Source organism: Phalacrocorax carbo, chromosome Z, assembly GCF_963921805.1.
Source record: "Phalacrocorax carbo chromosome Z, bPhaCar2.1, whole genome shotgun sequence".
Taxonomy (NCBI): Eukaryota; Metazoa; Chordata; class Aves; order Suliformes; family Phalacrocoracidae; genus Phalacrocorax; species Phalacrocorax carbo.
In genome coordinates, this window is record NC_087548.1 from 83,859,876 (window position 1) to 83,874,823 (window position 14,948).

At 35.7% G+C, this 14,948-nt stretch overlaps 1 protein-coding gene across 4 annotated transcripts in view; it reads right to left on the reverse strand.

The window, feature by feature from the left end:
• The window catches only part of KIAA0825 (KIAA0825 ortholog), a 244,451-nt gene that overhangs the window by 190,300 nt on the left and 39,203 nt on the right, over positions 1-14,948 (reverse strand). For 2 of the 4 annotated variants that reach the window (XM_064439457.1, XM_064439456.1), the window contains exons 5-6: positions 7,151-7,319; positions 1,405-2,074 (exon numbers count right to left, since the gene is read on the reverse strand). In XM_064439457.1, coding sequence (XP_064295527.1) covers positions 1,405-2,074; positions 7,151-7,319 — 839 coding nt within the window. Of the gene's footprint in view, positions 1-1,404; positions 2,075-4,275; positions 7,320-14,948 lie in introns of those variants that run through there. The other 2 variants (XM_064439459.1, XM_064439458.1) reach the window with 2 other exon arrangements.

Here is a 14,948-nt window from a genome sequence, read left to right on the forward strand (position 1 = left end):
ATGTCCTAGATGTAAAATGGAGATAACTGAACCTCCCCTTATTTGTAAGCTGTTTTGAGAGTGCAAAAAAAAATTAAGTTACAAACTTAACTTCCCTACCCGTCATTTTTTCATCAGTGTATCCTCTCACTGGCTCCCATCTCACTACGTAACTCAAAGATATTTTTCTTGTCATTAATTTCGTAACTCAACATGACTCTGACTGTACTACTTCTTGTTTCCCACCAACACACCATCGCACTAATACATCAGCCTTACATTGAATTGCTCATCCTTTCACATTGTTTGTCTGCATGCCTGTTCTGTTTCCTTATCTTTCGTATGTTCCACATATTCCTCCGTATTTCAGCTCCTGTTGAAACATCATTTCTCCATTTCTTCTTGTGGAATTTCTAGTTGACTTACATTAACATGTATATTGATTTTAAAACTCACAAGAGTGTAATTTTCTTCTCCGTAGACCTGGCAAATCATCACCTCACTCATCCTCTGTATATGTTGTACAACCCAAAGATCTATCTTCTGTATCTGTATTTTTCACATGATTCTAAACTTTTAATATTTTCTGTCTGCAAACTACTTCACCCCTGTGGAAGGCCATGTTTTAAACAAACAGCTCTTGCACAGAGGAGTGCTCAAAACTCTGCATTGAAAAAGCAATTACATACAATCATGCAATTATGTTATGAAAGTTTCCATTCGGTATGATTTTTTTATAAAGCTCTGATTCCTCCCTTTGGAAATTAGCATGTCAGCCTCACCAACTGTAAAAAGAAAGTACAGAAAATACCATGTCAATAACAGATTCCTTTCCTGCCTTCGATTCCTTAGAACAGGAAGAAATTACTAGGTAGCATTAATTCTAACTTACCATACTTTCACACAAGACTAGAAAACTTAAATTATTTTTTTCTTTTCTTTTTAGAATTGGAATCTGCATAGTAATCTTTTGGGTCAGCTCTGCTGAATGAATCTGTGTCTATTTAATGGTTACATTATTATACAGGCTTTCCTATAAACTTTTGACAGTTTGAAAAAAGTGGGGCTAGAAGACCGAAGAGCTTGTGTTTTTTAAATCTGGATTAAAGAGTTCTTACTCTATTATATATTTCATCAGTCGGAATGAGTTAGACTGAAAAAAATTACTATGACATGACAATGTTATCCAGTGAATTATAATTGGGTTTCTATATAAATAAGCATAGGATACTCTCCCTTACTTTAAAACCTTTTCCATCACAATTCTGACACAGTCTATAATTCAACTGTAGTCATATGGTTAAAACATAAAGCCATAATTAATAATCTCAGGCCTCTCTCTTCACAGGAAATAATCAAGTATATTGAAAAAAGTAGAATTAAAATAATATCTAACTACAATGAACATAAAATAAGGCTACTAACCCACAGCATGAACTGTTCCTCTCTGCTTCTTTGAAATCTTGTTTGCCTTAACTATGTGTAGAGCATTTTCTTTGAACTGCAGCTCACAAAGTCTTTCAAGAAGAACTGTCATTTCTTCAGTGATGGTGTCCAGATAGGTTTCATTAATAAACTTCAATGAAGAAGAAGGATCAATAGTTCCACTTAGTATATACAAATCCTCTTTTATCATTGTGCACAATGTGGGTATGGAACTTTGGTAACCATGAACCACCTTATCAAAATTTGTTTCACCACAACTAGACAAAATACAGTTCTGTAGAAGATCGCTAACCAGTTTATTCTGCATATTTTGATACCTCGTTAAGACTTCTGCTTCGGGATAAAGAAACAAAAGTTGCTGTATGCACTGAGTTTTAAACTCCATTTGTGGTTGTAAAGTGTTAGTATTTGTTTCTTCTTGACTCTGCAGCCTATTTACTAAAAATCGTCGAAGATGCAATCTCACGTCATCCCAGAGAGACTTCACATCCATAGCTGAATCATCCTCAACAGCATGAAGGGAAGATGTTAACTCAAAAGACGTCCCACTTGGAGTACAGGGAAATGAGACACCACACTGACTAGAGAGATCCAGAAGGAAGTGAAGTATCATTTCTTCTTGATTTTGCTCATTCTTCAGCAAGCTTTGCTAACAAAGGTAAATCAGACAGTATTTTAGAAATGTTTTTTTACTTCTGGTTCATAAAATGAACAGCTTCATGCTAGAGTACCGTTTCCAATGCTAATTCTCTTACCAGCAAATTAGAGACTCAAATTGCTATACAAACAACAGACATTTTCCCATGGATTTACACACCAATCCACCTCCCGGGCTACCTGCTCCAATAACTCATATTCTTCTTCCCATCTTTCTTACATCTTCAACCTCTTTTCTCAATCAGTTCTAACCCACAGTTCAAACAAAAGCTTTGGAAAGCTCATCAGTTAAAGGCTTGGCAGCCTGCTCATTGTGGTCCACACACAGAGCTTTGTAAGAAAACGGTATGAAAAATAAAACCAAAAAACTATAAAACCAGGCCAGAAATTTACAAAATGAACCACTGTTGCTTTCTATGTTCTGGCTCAGCAGGCAACCATCGAAAAGGCCATTCTAAAGACAAAATAATCTTCCCAGGACCCCCTTAAAGAACTAAAATTGAAAACTTGTTAAGAATTGAACAGGCTTAGATTACACAGGGCAGAAGAATAAGAAGCTGTGTATCCTGTCAAACCAAGACGCAGACTGATACATAAACAATATAGCAACCTCTAAATACATCTGCGCTATGTGGGCTGGAGAAGCAGCTAGTTAACAAAGCAGGTGAAACCACATGGATGCATGTGCTGTTCCTACTTCATCTGAGCCTGAAGAGCTCCCGCTTGGTCCAGGGCCAGGATCTCTGACCTTAGAGCTGCTTCAGGTTCAAGAGGCCATGCAGCAAATAGCAGGCCTTGTCACAGCTCAGTGCTTTCTACTTGGCCCTGAATGACGCTAATTTAAACAGCACTCTGCAGGTTTCGTTAATATGTGTGAGACAAATCATTTGCATGAATAAGGCGTGTCCAATATATGAGTAGAAGACAACCCCAAAGTCCCACGGTCACTTGCCGCCAAAATCTCCCTCCTCTCTCAGAGAAGAAAACTTACCTGTTAAAAACCCATCTCCCACCTCCTCAGAATTTTTCCTACTGCAGGCTGGCCTTGGCCACAGTCCCAAGCCCACCAACTTCTTGTTTGTGAAGACCTGCTCTCAAACCTCCAGATGCACTAGAGCTGACTACCGATTTCCCCATCACAGTCACAAGCAAACTGAGTGAAATTGGTGGTACTCTTGATTTTCTAGGTTTCAGGAACCAAGCAGGCAAGCCTTAGATGAACCAGGGTCTAGAAGCCCACTTGCTTGCTCCCCCACCTCCTGTCACTCCTCTCCAACAAAGTGCTGTTGCAAATCGCGTGAGTGTAGCTCTTTCCATGCATGTCCTATATCTGGGTCTGCCAGCTATACTCCATCCTATAGAGCAAGGCTGGTAAAGAAACTGTTGTCAACCTTTCACGGTCAGAACTACTGATTTATTTAATCTATGGTATTGAAGGAAATTATTAGTTTTCCTTCTTTTCCCATTTTGAAAGACAGAGAAATAAATCAAATTGGGACATTGCATTGCGTATACATAATAATTTCCAAATACAAAATGTTCAATTTTGTACTGTAGCAAGCTTTTATCAATAATCTATAAAAAAGACAAAATTTTGAACAAAAATCTCAGTGGGCTGCTTTTTTTCCCCCCTCATGCTTTGGAATCACAAAAATTTTCAATATCAGAACTCCTACTCTTTGTTCTGGATGATTCAAAACTGTTGTGCTGTTCTGGAAGAAAACAAGAGTTCAACCTTCCTACTGCCCTCTACCGTGGAGTGCTCCAGGATGAAAATTAAAAGACTTTAGCACCACAGTAGCTAATTCTGAACGAAAGACAGGGAGCATGATTGCCTCCCGTAATAGAAAGTCTTAAATATAATAGACTAGCTATTTTTCTTCCAATTTACATCTTCATTTCAGAATGCCTCCTACGAATTTTTTTACATACAAGCAGGAAACACATGTGGAAGACAATAATAAAGGAAATTATCAGTCAAATATCATCCTATGAAAGCATGATCATCCTATAAAAGCATCTGCATGTGACAGAAATACGTATAACTAGTTAAAATATTTCACCATACATATCAATATGCATATATAGAAGGCTGATTTTATTTTCTTTTATTATTACTGAGGTATTCAATAAAGTTTTGTGGCCCCAAAGAGAACGCGTCTCTGTGTGTAAACTGAAACCCTAGTCACTAACCACTATACTGAAGAGTCGAGTCTCCGCAGGTAGACTCCTGGAGTTTAAAGACAAAGTTTTTGTTATGAATCATGCTCAAATACTGCATTCTGAAATGAACAAAACAAGAGAAGCTGTCAAAACAGTGAATGTAACTGATGTCTTTGGATGATGCATCCAAAATATCTTCCAAGCAAATCCCTACTGCTGTTTAAGGTTAAGCAGAAACATTTTTATTCATGAAAGCCAATAGGAATCTAAGTATTGTTTCAAGCCCTTTAGAACCTAAACTAAAGCATTAAAAATAGGGACTTTTCAGATGCCAACTTTGTGTTATTCAGAAAAAGAGCCCCTGAAGTGAACTCTGAAGCCCTGGAAACAGGGTCATCAAGTCTCTTTGAACATTGCCTGTATTGATTGACACAGGCTTTTCCATTTAAAAATTAACCTGTAAAAATGCTTCAGAAGATGATGCCAAAACTACCCAAGAGAAAAGATCCAAATTAGTAACCAAGGGTTTTAGAGAAGCATGAAAAGTTCTTTTATGCGCATAGAAAGTTAGTGATAATAATATATAGGAAAACATTTGCGGTCTACCAACTGGACTACCACCTATACAGACTACTACCTATCATATCCATAAACAAACCCAACAGATGAAGATGTTAAAAAAAGATTATGTCATTAGTTTAGCAGAATCACAAATTAATAAAAATGTGTTCACGTACATATTCAGCTTTTAAATATTTAGAATTACAAAACAGTACACAGAATGATGAAATTTCACATAATTAACATTTTGAGGCTTCATGAGGAGCCTCAGTATTTCCATGAGAGTTCACAAATGCATGAGAACACCCTGCTAACAATAAACCTAAGTGCAGCACCTCAGCCAAAGCACATACAGAACTTTGCACTATTTTTTTTAATTGTCCCAGCAGCTTAAAAGATAAACAAAATCCATAGCAAAATAAACACACATAATAAGGGATAACAATGAATCGGGATATTGTCCTGAATTAGAAGGAAGGTTACTATTACTGAAGATGTATTATATAGTACTTAATTAAAAGCTTGCAAGTGAGAAATTAAGTCAACTGAGTAATTAGTTCAACGGACGGAGATACACATTTAAGAAAGGTCAGATCGTAATAATCTCATTAATGCTGAATATTATTGAAAATAGTTTACTGCAGACTTGTTTATGGAGCTGAAGATTATACACTGCGAGCACAACTTCTTACAGATGGATTGTCTATGCTAATACATAAACACTTTTCATCTGTAGTCTCATCTATGCAACAGGCTGGATTATCTAAGACGCCGTGAGCCTGGAAACAGTGATAGCCAAGTTCCTGAGCTCCACAGACGTTTTCTTGATAAGCTGTGCGGAATTGAGACTTTAAGGCTTCTCACACTTCGCTGTTTGTTTAGCAGCCTGCCACAGAGCCATTCTCAAGGCTTAACCGGACTCTACAGCCCACAGTCATGCAGTCAGTAAACTCGTGGGAAGCTGAAGAGCTAGAAAGCACATTTTGTGTAAGATACACCCGACGTATTCCAGAGATGGGGACATGCTGGTGTTTCCCAAACAAATGCCGCCACCTGGTGTCCAGGTATATGGCTTGAATAGACCGTGGAGCGGGAAGAAAGCAGGGAATGGACACAAGCAGGTCATCACTGCCATGCCTTCTTCTGAGGGTGTTTAAGTAAGGATCTAACTGGACTAAAGGGAGTAAGAGAAGACTCTGTAAGTCAGCATTTTCCAGGATTCTCTCATTTTGTCTAGATCAAGTATGACATGTAGCAGTCTCTGACACCCTTGAATGGGGTGATTATTAACAGCAACATTCAAGTTGATCACCTGTGTTAGAAGGGCACAAAATCACTTCTTCGCCACATGAACACTAAAGACCTGGTGTTTCTAGAGATTACTTCCTCATTTGACACAGCTTAATATCCAGCGGATTCAAGGGTGACAGAAAGATCAACAACCAGTTTTAAGAGTTAAAGAACTGAGAGGCAATTTGATGAAGCTTGATCTTTAGTCAGGACATAGTCCCAAAGGAGTAAATACTCCACTTCTCCACAGCAGTCTTCCGCTGCCAGTACAGCCAGTTGTAACCTAAAGGTGTTCATGTCCTACAACTGAACCATGACATGGAGGTGACAAAGAACAATCCACTGGATACTGTTTATTTGTTTTGACACTCATACATATATCATATAAACACATATATACATGGTTTCTATCTAAACTTGCAGGCTGTCATTTACTGAGGTATCATCCTTCACTTATGTAGCCAATTCAATTTTACAGACTTCCGTTGCCACACATATATTCTAAGGTTAACTTCTAATAAAAATTTTGGACAAAAATGCCTTCTAAAATGATGGAATTTTTCACTGAATTGAAATCTAATTTCTGGTTACGCCTAATTGTACAGCTTGCTAGGATGTAGCTCCCACATTTCTAATTAGAAAAAGTAGACAGGAAGTTATGCTTAAATAATGCAAAAAGGACAACAATCTGTATTAGCTAAGTTAAATTCATACTGATACAACTAAAGAACAAGCAGTAACAGTAACAGACTTGTGTAGACAGTAACTTCAGATGTTTTTTACCAACGTTTTTATAAAAAAGTCCTAGCAGTGCTGAACATGTGGTAGTTATCATGAAAAGATTTTGTCCCAAGTTTGTCTATTTAAGGCAGGGCCAAAAGGAAACATAACCCCTTGCTATGGCATAAAAATAGGACTAACCCCTATAATAAAATTTCTGAACTATCATCATCACAGTCAGGACTGAAATAACTAATTAACCTCAAAACCCTCCGCCCACCCATCATATAACCAACTTCCCCAAACACTAAAGTCTTTAGTAAACAGATTTTACCAGGGTCCTAAGGAACTCCATCAGCTCTCCATGGTGTGTAGAAGAAGGTCTGAGAGAACTAAAATTGCAGTTGTTCAGCCACTGAAGGCAGTCAGTTGTGCTCTGTAGTATTTCATCCGTACATATTTCATTTACTTCTGATTGTAGGTCTTTAAGACACTGTTCTATGCTAAAAAAAAAAAAAAAAAAACCCCACATAATTTTTTTTCATTGCTTGGAGATAAAAGCCTTTTATATATTCTATATTTTAAAAAGAAAAACTACCTTGAATTGATGTAACACTAGTCCTTCTTCTTCACACACTTCATTACTCTCACAAAATAAGGCCTGAATTTGCAGGATTAACATTTAAATACAGCTGAGCTAGAGGTAAAGTAAATTTCCTTCAGGCCAGACTGTACCATCCTCAGTAAGATTAAGTACTGCCTCACTTCTCAAAACAATCTTGTACTTTTTAATGAAGTGGTTAGTGAATAAGACATCATCCAACCTAAAATCTGGTCCTTCGTGCTTAATTAGCTAAAGCAGAGAATATAAACTGAATCAACTGCCATATTCAAAGGCGAATGTGTCATTTTGCTCCTTTAGCAATCAGTTGTTTTATAATACATAACATATATTAACAACTTCTTAAAGACCCATTGACATTACAGAAAATGCTGAAAAGAATTTTAGAGCCAGTTGTGCTGAGAAAGAACAACTGTTCTTTCTTGGTTTTCTCATTAGAATATTTTAAAGAAAACAGAGTTTGTTTTCAGGGAGCTGATCCACTCCTTAACATTCATCTGGAATCATAAACCTGTTTATGAAATCAGATGAGGCTGGTATGGTTACCACAAGGATTTCCATTGCAAAAATCTAAAGAACAACTGAAAACCCCAAATTATTTTATTTCTATTTTTTTAAGAGCAATGCTTAAAATTTTATATAGTTTCACTTAGAAAAACAGTAGTGACTAGATCTACACAGATCTACATTTAATACAAACAAAGCAAGCAATAAGACTGATGCCAGTTTTCGTTTATTGAAGTGTAAAGTGATTCTCACTACTATTTAACTTTTATTTTGGAGTATATTAGTTATTCCATTTATGTTCTTACAGCTGACGAGGAATGCAAGGCTTAACACAAATTAAAATTTAGTTCTTTCTATCTCTGTAGAGTTACGGAATTAGATGAGATCAGCTGTTTACAGGTCAGATACTTTTGATCATCTTACTTTCTACTTTTATAACATCAACCAAACAACAAACTTGCCTACTACTGCCACTCACCTCTCTATTTTATAGAGATGAAGTATGGCTGTTTAACTGCTCTCTAACATTTTCAAACTTGACTAGTTTTGGCAAAAGAGGACAAGAGAAGACTAGAAAAGATGACAGGTAGAGAAGAAAAGGAGAATGAGAGGACAGGGAAGAAAAGAAACTGGAAAACAAATCAAATATTTAAGTGTATTACAAGCCATGCTAAAAATACCAAATAAAGACCTCCGGTTTAAAAAAAGGAAAATTTTGTTTTAATCACTAACATTGAATAAAGTTTTTAAATTTTTATGCATAACTTCTCTGGGAGGGAAGATTCACTTTCCATGAAATGTCATCTTTTTTGGAGGAAAGTATTTTTATTAAAAATATTATCTGCTTTTAATATGAAATAAAAAAAATATCTTAAACACTACTAACCCATATAAATTTGTAACAAGAAATCAGTGATGAAAGACCATTCTGCATATCAAATACTGACTATACTTTGGCATTTAATCCTGCCTGCAGTACTGTTTTCAGGATGTGGAAGAAGTATTTATTTGATTTTCTAATGGATTTTCTCCTTTATTGAATGATTTGCATTTTATTCTTTTACAGACGTTATGCAATGTACCCTGAATTCCTACTAGCTGTCTCATTCTGATCAACAGCAATAAAGTAAATCAGTGTCATCTGTACCTTTGGGAACTGAGTCTGTTAGTTTGAATTGACATTTGAAAAAAACAGTGGAAAAAAAAACCAAACAAATGATCACACTACATTAAGTTCAGAGATAAACAGTAGTCTGTGTTTTCCTTTTGTTTTTAAGATACCTACAACAAGCACAAAAGAGAGAAGTATATTTATTCTGAGAATGCCACAAAGACTTATCATCTATGATAGGTTTCGCTTTGTGCCTTTTTTTGTCTAAAATACTGTACTAAATAATAAGAAACTGAATGTGAAAACTGCACAAGCTACAATTATAGAATGCAAGGACGATCATAAGAATGTAAGTGCAGAAGTGTAGCATTTTGAATGTCAGAAAAAACCCACAATTGTTTCCAGAACAATGATTATACAACTTCTAAAAAAAAATTTAATTAAAATAAGTAGGTATTCTGAACAGGTTATTTTCCCATATTTAATTTTGTTCATTAAGAATTATGGGTATGTTGGTTTATGCTTTAAAGAAAGGAGGTAAACCATACAAAGTGTACCTACTCTACCAAAATGAAGCCACCACATTTTACAGCTGCATTATTTTCAGAAAACAAATTCAGTAACTACAACTAATGCTAAAGTATGTGAACACTTTTAAAACTTATGAACACATGGGTGGCCTGTAAAACACTCCTATAAAATTGATGCAAGTCTTAACACTTTTCCTGAACATGGCTGCATTCAGAATGAAATGCACTGAAACAACTATCTCCCCATCATCAAAGGGCCTTATCGGGAGCACAAAGGACCTCCATGAAAAACAATCGCTCTCTGCCTGTGGCCCACTCAGGTTCCTGAGGGACAGCCCTGCCATGAATACCAATTCTGAACTTGACAAAAGATTGGCATGTATCTTTTTAACTTGTGAAACCTGTTCTCAGGACTATGAAACTAAATGCCTTGTTCATACACCTTGACTCCTGGGACACTATCAAAGGCTTTTATTGTGGTGTGCTGATGTGCCTCGTTCAATCATACCCAACAGATTACAGCACTGTGCATTGTAAAAGGGACTACTGTTGTTAGTCTGTGCCAATCTGCTTCAATTAGGAACTAGTTTTTACAGTCATCTTTGACATAGGAATCTGTGTGCAAGCCAATAACCTACAAGCTATGAATAGGCTACAGCCTTCTCAAGACCAGGTATTTTGGTCATTTGTCCCAACACTGATAAGGGGATTAGGTGGATAAATTTCAGTGGCGCTCCCTGTAGGTACAAATAATGTTAAATCTGTTCATTTTATTTAATCCTTTTATTCCAATAAAGTAAACACTGAATTAGGACTAAACCTGTTTTTCATTGAATAAAAATATTTTTATCCTGTTTACTTATGGCATACTGTTGGTAAACATGGTCTCAAAAACACTGCCAGTTCTTTTAAGATTTTAGCCAACACATAGTATTACATGAACATGGTTAACTGTAGATACTTATTCCTTTACATGAACTACATCGTTAAATGAAGTATTTAGGAATTTAGATACCACTGGAAAAAATATTTTACTGTGTGTTATCTGAGTTTAGAAAGCAATCATTTTAAATAAAAGACTTCTGCCAAAATAGAATTAAAATTATTCTCACTATGTAGGCTGCTATTTAAAACTATAATTTCACATCAGTATAGGGAGAATGAGACTTTTGTTTCCTTTTTTAGAAAGGAAATTTGCTGAAGCTTTAAAAACTGTAAACAAAATATATAATTTTGATGTGAAAAATGTGCTTAATGTATTTAATGAATCTTCTTCTTAAAAGTACAATTACAAAAAGCCATGTAAAGCGCAAAATTCCTTTTTCCTCCCAAATAACCCTTTTTCATTAAGGTTTAACTGTAAATATATTTTAGTAAGTTCAGTGCAGTAAGTAAGCTCCTTTTTTTGAAAAAATTGAGGCATCAGCCCAGATTACATCAACTGACACTATACATGTACGATGGGAGTGTATATTTTCTTAAAATATGACAATGGAAGAATACAACCATGTCTGTGTGCAACCCTATCTAAATCAGGAATACAAGATCTGGAGTACAACAGGGAAATCAGATACAGTTCACTACTTAACTGCTTTTTCCCTGCTTACTATTGTTAACTGTCTCTGTGTTCTCTATGTACGTTTTCTGAAACATCCTCCGAAACTCTAAACCTTAATGATACCGTGAGGCACAGAATAAATGTTTTAGGTGCTCGGGTACGAATGCTGAGACATTGGTGAACGTAACCAGAAGGTGCTTAATGCCTCAGTTGGAAATTAGCCTACTGTGCTACATTAGAATAGCTGTTCCTGGTCAGATGGAAGGTCTCCATGTCTCTGACAATGGTTGTTCGGAGATGTCAAAGAAGAACGAAAACAAAATAAAACGAAAAGATGTTAAGACTTCTCAGAACATTTTAATTATCTCTGGCAGTCTGTGACACATGGACTTAAATCAGATAGTGTCGTCGTATTTAACAGCCCTCAAGTAATTTTTCTTCCACAGATGATTCCACTTTTCTTTGAACCTGTGGAACTGTTCAGACATGAACACAAAAAAATAGTCACTGAGTGGAATATAAAAGCTCAAAGGAAAAATTAACCTTTGTCTCTAGCAAAAAAATCTGATGGTTATGCTTATATGGATAATTTTGTAAAATTGACCAATTTTTCAAGACAGAAATCTTTAGTCCCCCACAAAGAGTACCTTGAGCCTTTGTGAGCACATCAATGCTTGTGGTTAGTACTACTGGTATACCACTACACTAGTCAAAATGATTTCACTGAAATAGCTTTTCCTTTCTACAGGTGAGAGGGGTTGTTTGTGGTGCTTTGTTTGTTTGTTTAGTTTTTTGTGTTTTGTTGTGTTTTTTTTTTTTAAACACACCACACAAAGTTCTGTTATGTTATCCGTGTCCACACTACAGTACTTTTCTGGAGTAGCATTTCAATATCATTTGGAAAGTAATCCCACTGTAGAGACACAGTCTCTATTTGAGAACTCCTCGGTGCTCTTATTTTTTAAGTTAATGACAGTTTTTAGGAATAACCTTATCATGTGGACAGAATGCTTTTTAAGTGGCTGCATCAATGGGCAAACAGTTACAAACCAAGTGCTATAATGGAACTGATAGTATAAGCACTGTCATACTGATACAACATTATTTTGAAAAGCACAGTATCAAAATGAGGGTTGCTGTCTCCATAGATCATTTTCCATTGCCTAAGATTACTATGAGTAAGTTGAAGGATGATCTTCTAACTCCTTTCAATTTCTAACAAGGACTGTTTCAATTTATTTCATATAGCATATGGAACAGCCATAAAATGACAATGAGATTGGTTAAATTAAACTGCTAAGCTATAATGTGAAATTATCTTTAAACCTCATGTTACTTATGCTTAAGATCCTCATATTTATGGAAATCTGCTTTTAGAATCAGAGTTTACATGTCTTTTATTACGAACATGCAGTTCATTTTAAAAGTAATGAAATAATTGTTACCACTGTTTTTTGAAGATAGAAGCACTAACACAATACTACTTCGTTACTATCATGTATATTCATGAACAATCTTGACTGCTGATACAAAATCAGTCATATAATTTGGAAACCTGTGTGTCAGAGGACCTGCTGTACAGTTTGAGTAGTAAGAAATCTTTGAGAAAGACTTTTACCAGCATAATTCCCACAGGCATTTCCTTTGTTATACTTTCTCCCACATGGAAACAAACATTTTGTTTTATTTCATGAAAGCTGACCTGCCAAAAAGGGAATATCAAGAAAATTTCCCATGATCTATGGACAATTTCATGAGGTCGTTGCTGATGCCTCAGCAATACTTTGTGTTAATAAACAGCATTTTAAGCATAAATACAAATAACTTATCTTCTAGTGACTTTCAAACTGCTAGATACTGTCTAACTGAAAAACACACATAGATTCATGCAAAGAATGTTTTGAAACTTTATCTGGAAGGGAAACAAGAGGTTTTACCAAAAATAGCTCTTCTTCATCTAGCATGTTCCCACAATGCTTATGATAACCTACAGTATAACATCTCTCTTAGGATTTCTAAAATTCTGAAAAACACAGGATTAGTAGAGTTCCAGGCCTATAACATTTATGCTGTTGAATTCTAGTCTATCTCAACATCAGCTTATGCTTTCTGGTGTGTCCATTTTCTTACTCTCCTTAACCCAACTGCATAAAAACATTAAATTCCTTTTTATAGTTTATGTTCTTTACAACAGTGACCTCAACAGCAGAGGAGAAAGCTAGAAAGTAAAGCTGCTACTGCTAATAATACAGGTTTTGTTATCACCTCATATTTGTGTGTATGTTAACTTTTTTTCATAGCTTGACTATATTATTCTCTTATTAATGTTTTGTATCTAAGTTCTATTCAAAATAAGATAAGTCCAATAAGCATGAAGTTAAACATTGTTTTGTAAGTAATAATACAAAACGGACGGAAAGACCGACTACAAAAACTTTACCTCTTCAGAAAAATGCTGTGAAGGCAAATATGTCTTTTGATACTTGTTTGTAAAAACAACAATTCTTTAAAATATGAGTCTGAAATTTACAGGCTTATTATAAAGCTAAAAGCCTTGAAAAAATTCACTTCCTCGAATTCTTCCCATTGTAATTTTGGACCTTAAGACACAGAACAAAAATGCAGCACCTGTTTCAAGGACTTTGCAAGTTAATTCATATCTCTCATTCAGCTACTTACAAAGCATACCCACCAAAACTGTAAATTACTATACCACTGAAAACAGAAAGAAATCGAATAGTGATGACTTTGCTGCAGCTCAGCAAGAGAAGCTTACTTAACTGTTTAACCACATGAGAATCACCACTTCTAACTGAACCACTGCCTACCTTTAATCTCCAATCCTGTTTTAAAGGCTTGAGATATTTCAATCCACAAGATGTAAGCTTTGCCTTGATAAGTTGTCTCAGAAGACTGGCAGTAAAACATAGGAGTCTTTCAACTCCATTGACAAAAACATGGTAGTGAAAAAGAATGGTTAAAAACACACTGTCTCCTGTATCATCTGGATGGAGTGCTGGGCCATCTTGTCTAGATGTGCTCTTCCTAGAAAGGTTGGACTAGATGATCCCTGAGGTCCCTTCCAACCTGGCATTCTGTGATTCTGCCATGCAGTAAGAGATCTGATTACAGGTCCTGTAGAGGTACATGACAGCTAACTAACTACCTAAGATAATTATAATCACTGCAGATTGCAGTTAAGAAACTGTGTGTCTATTAAAATAGCCAATCTCTGAGAAACTCTGTGCTGCCCAGCTAGTAAGGTGATAAGAAACAACTATCCTGAACTCAGTGATCATACACAAACACAACACAGGCTGAATAGGAATAAAATTACATACCTTTCTCATTTTAATTACTCATTCCTAGCAATTAGTCCAGGGCAGTGGGTAGAGAGATACTGTTTTGACAAAGATTTGTAACATTTTATAGTATCATAATAAGTACTAAGTTCTCAAGTAAATACTGCAGTAATGCAGTTGTATAACAAGCAGGTTACATTCACACAGAAGAGACAAATTCTTTTTGAGAGCTGTGATAAATACTTGGTTTGAGTAAATCAGATAAATTTATCAATTTTATTCCTCTACTATTAGGTCTCACTTGAAATCCTCCCAAACACTCAATCACTATTGGGATTTTGGATGGAGATGCCAAGACTTTGATAATTCTCTTGCGTACCAAAAAAGTGAGGTATAGCTGCTTCCTGAAAATTCCAGGGATGAATAAGCCAAGATTTTCTTAAAAATAAAATAGAGAAAAGTAAGTCTTGCAGCACATCTCAGTTTAAAAAACACACGAGCC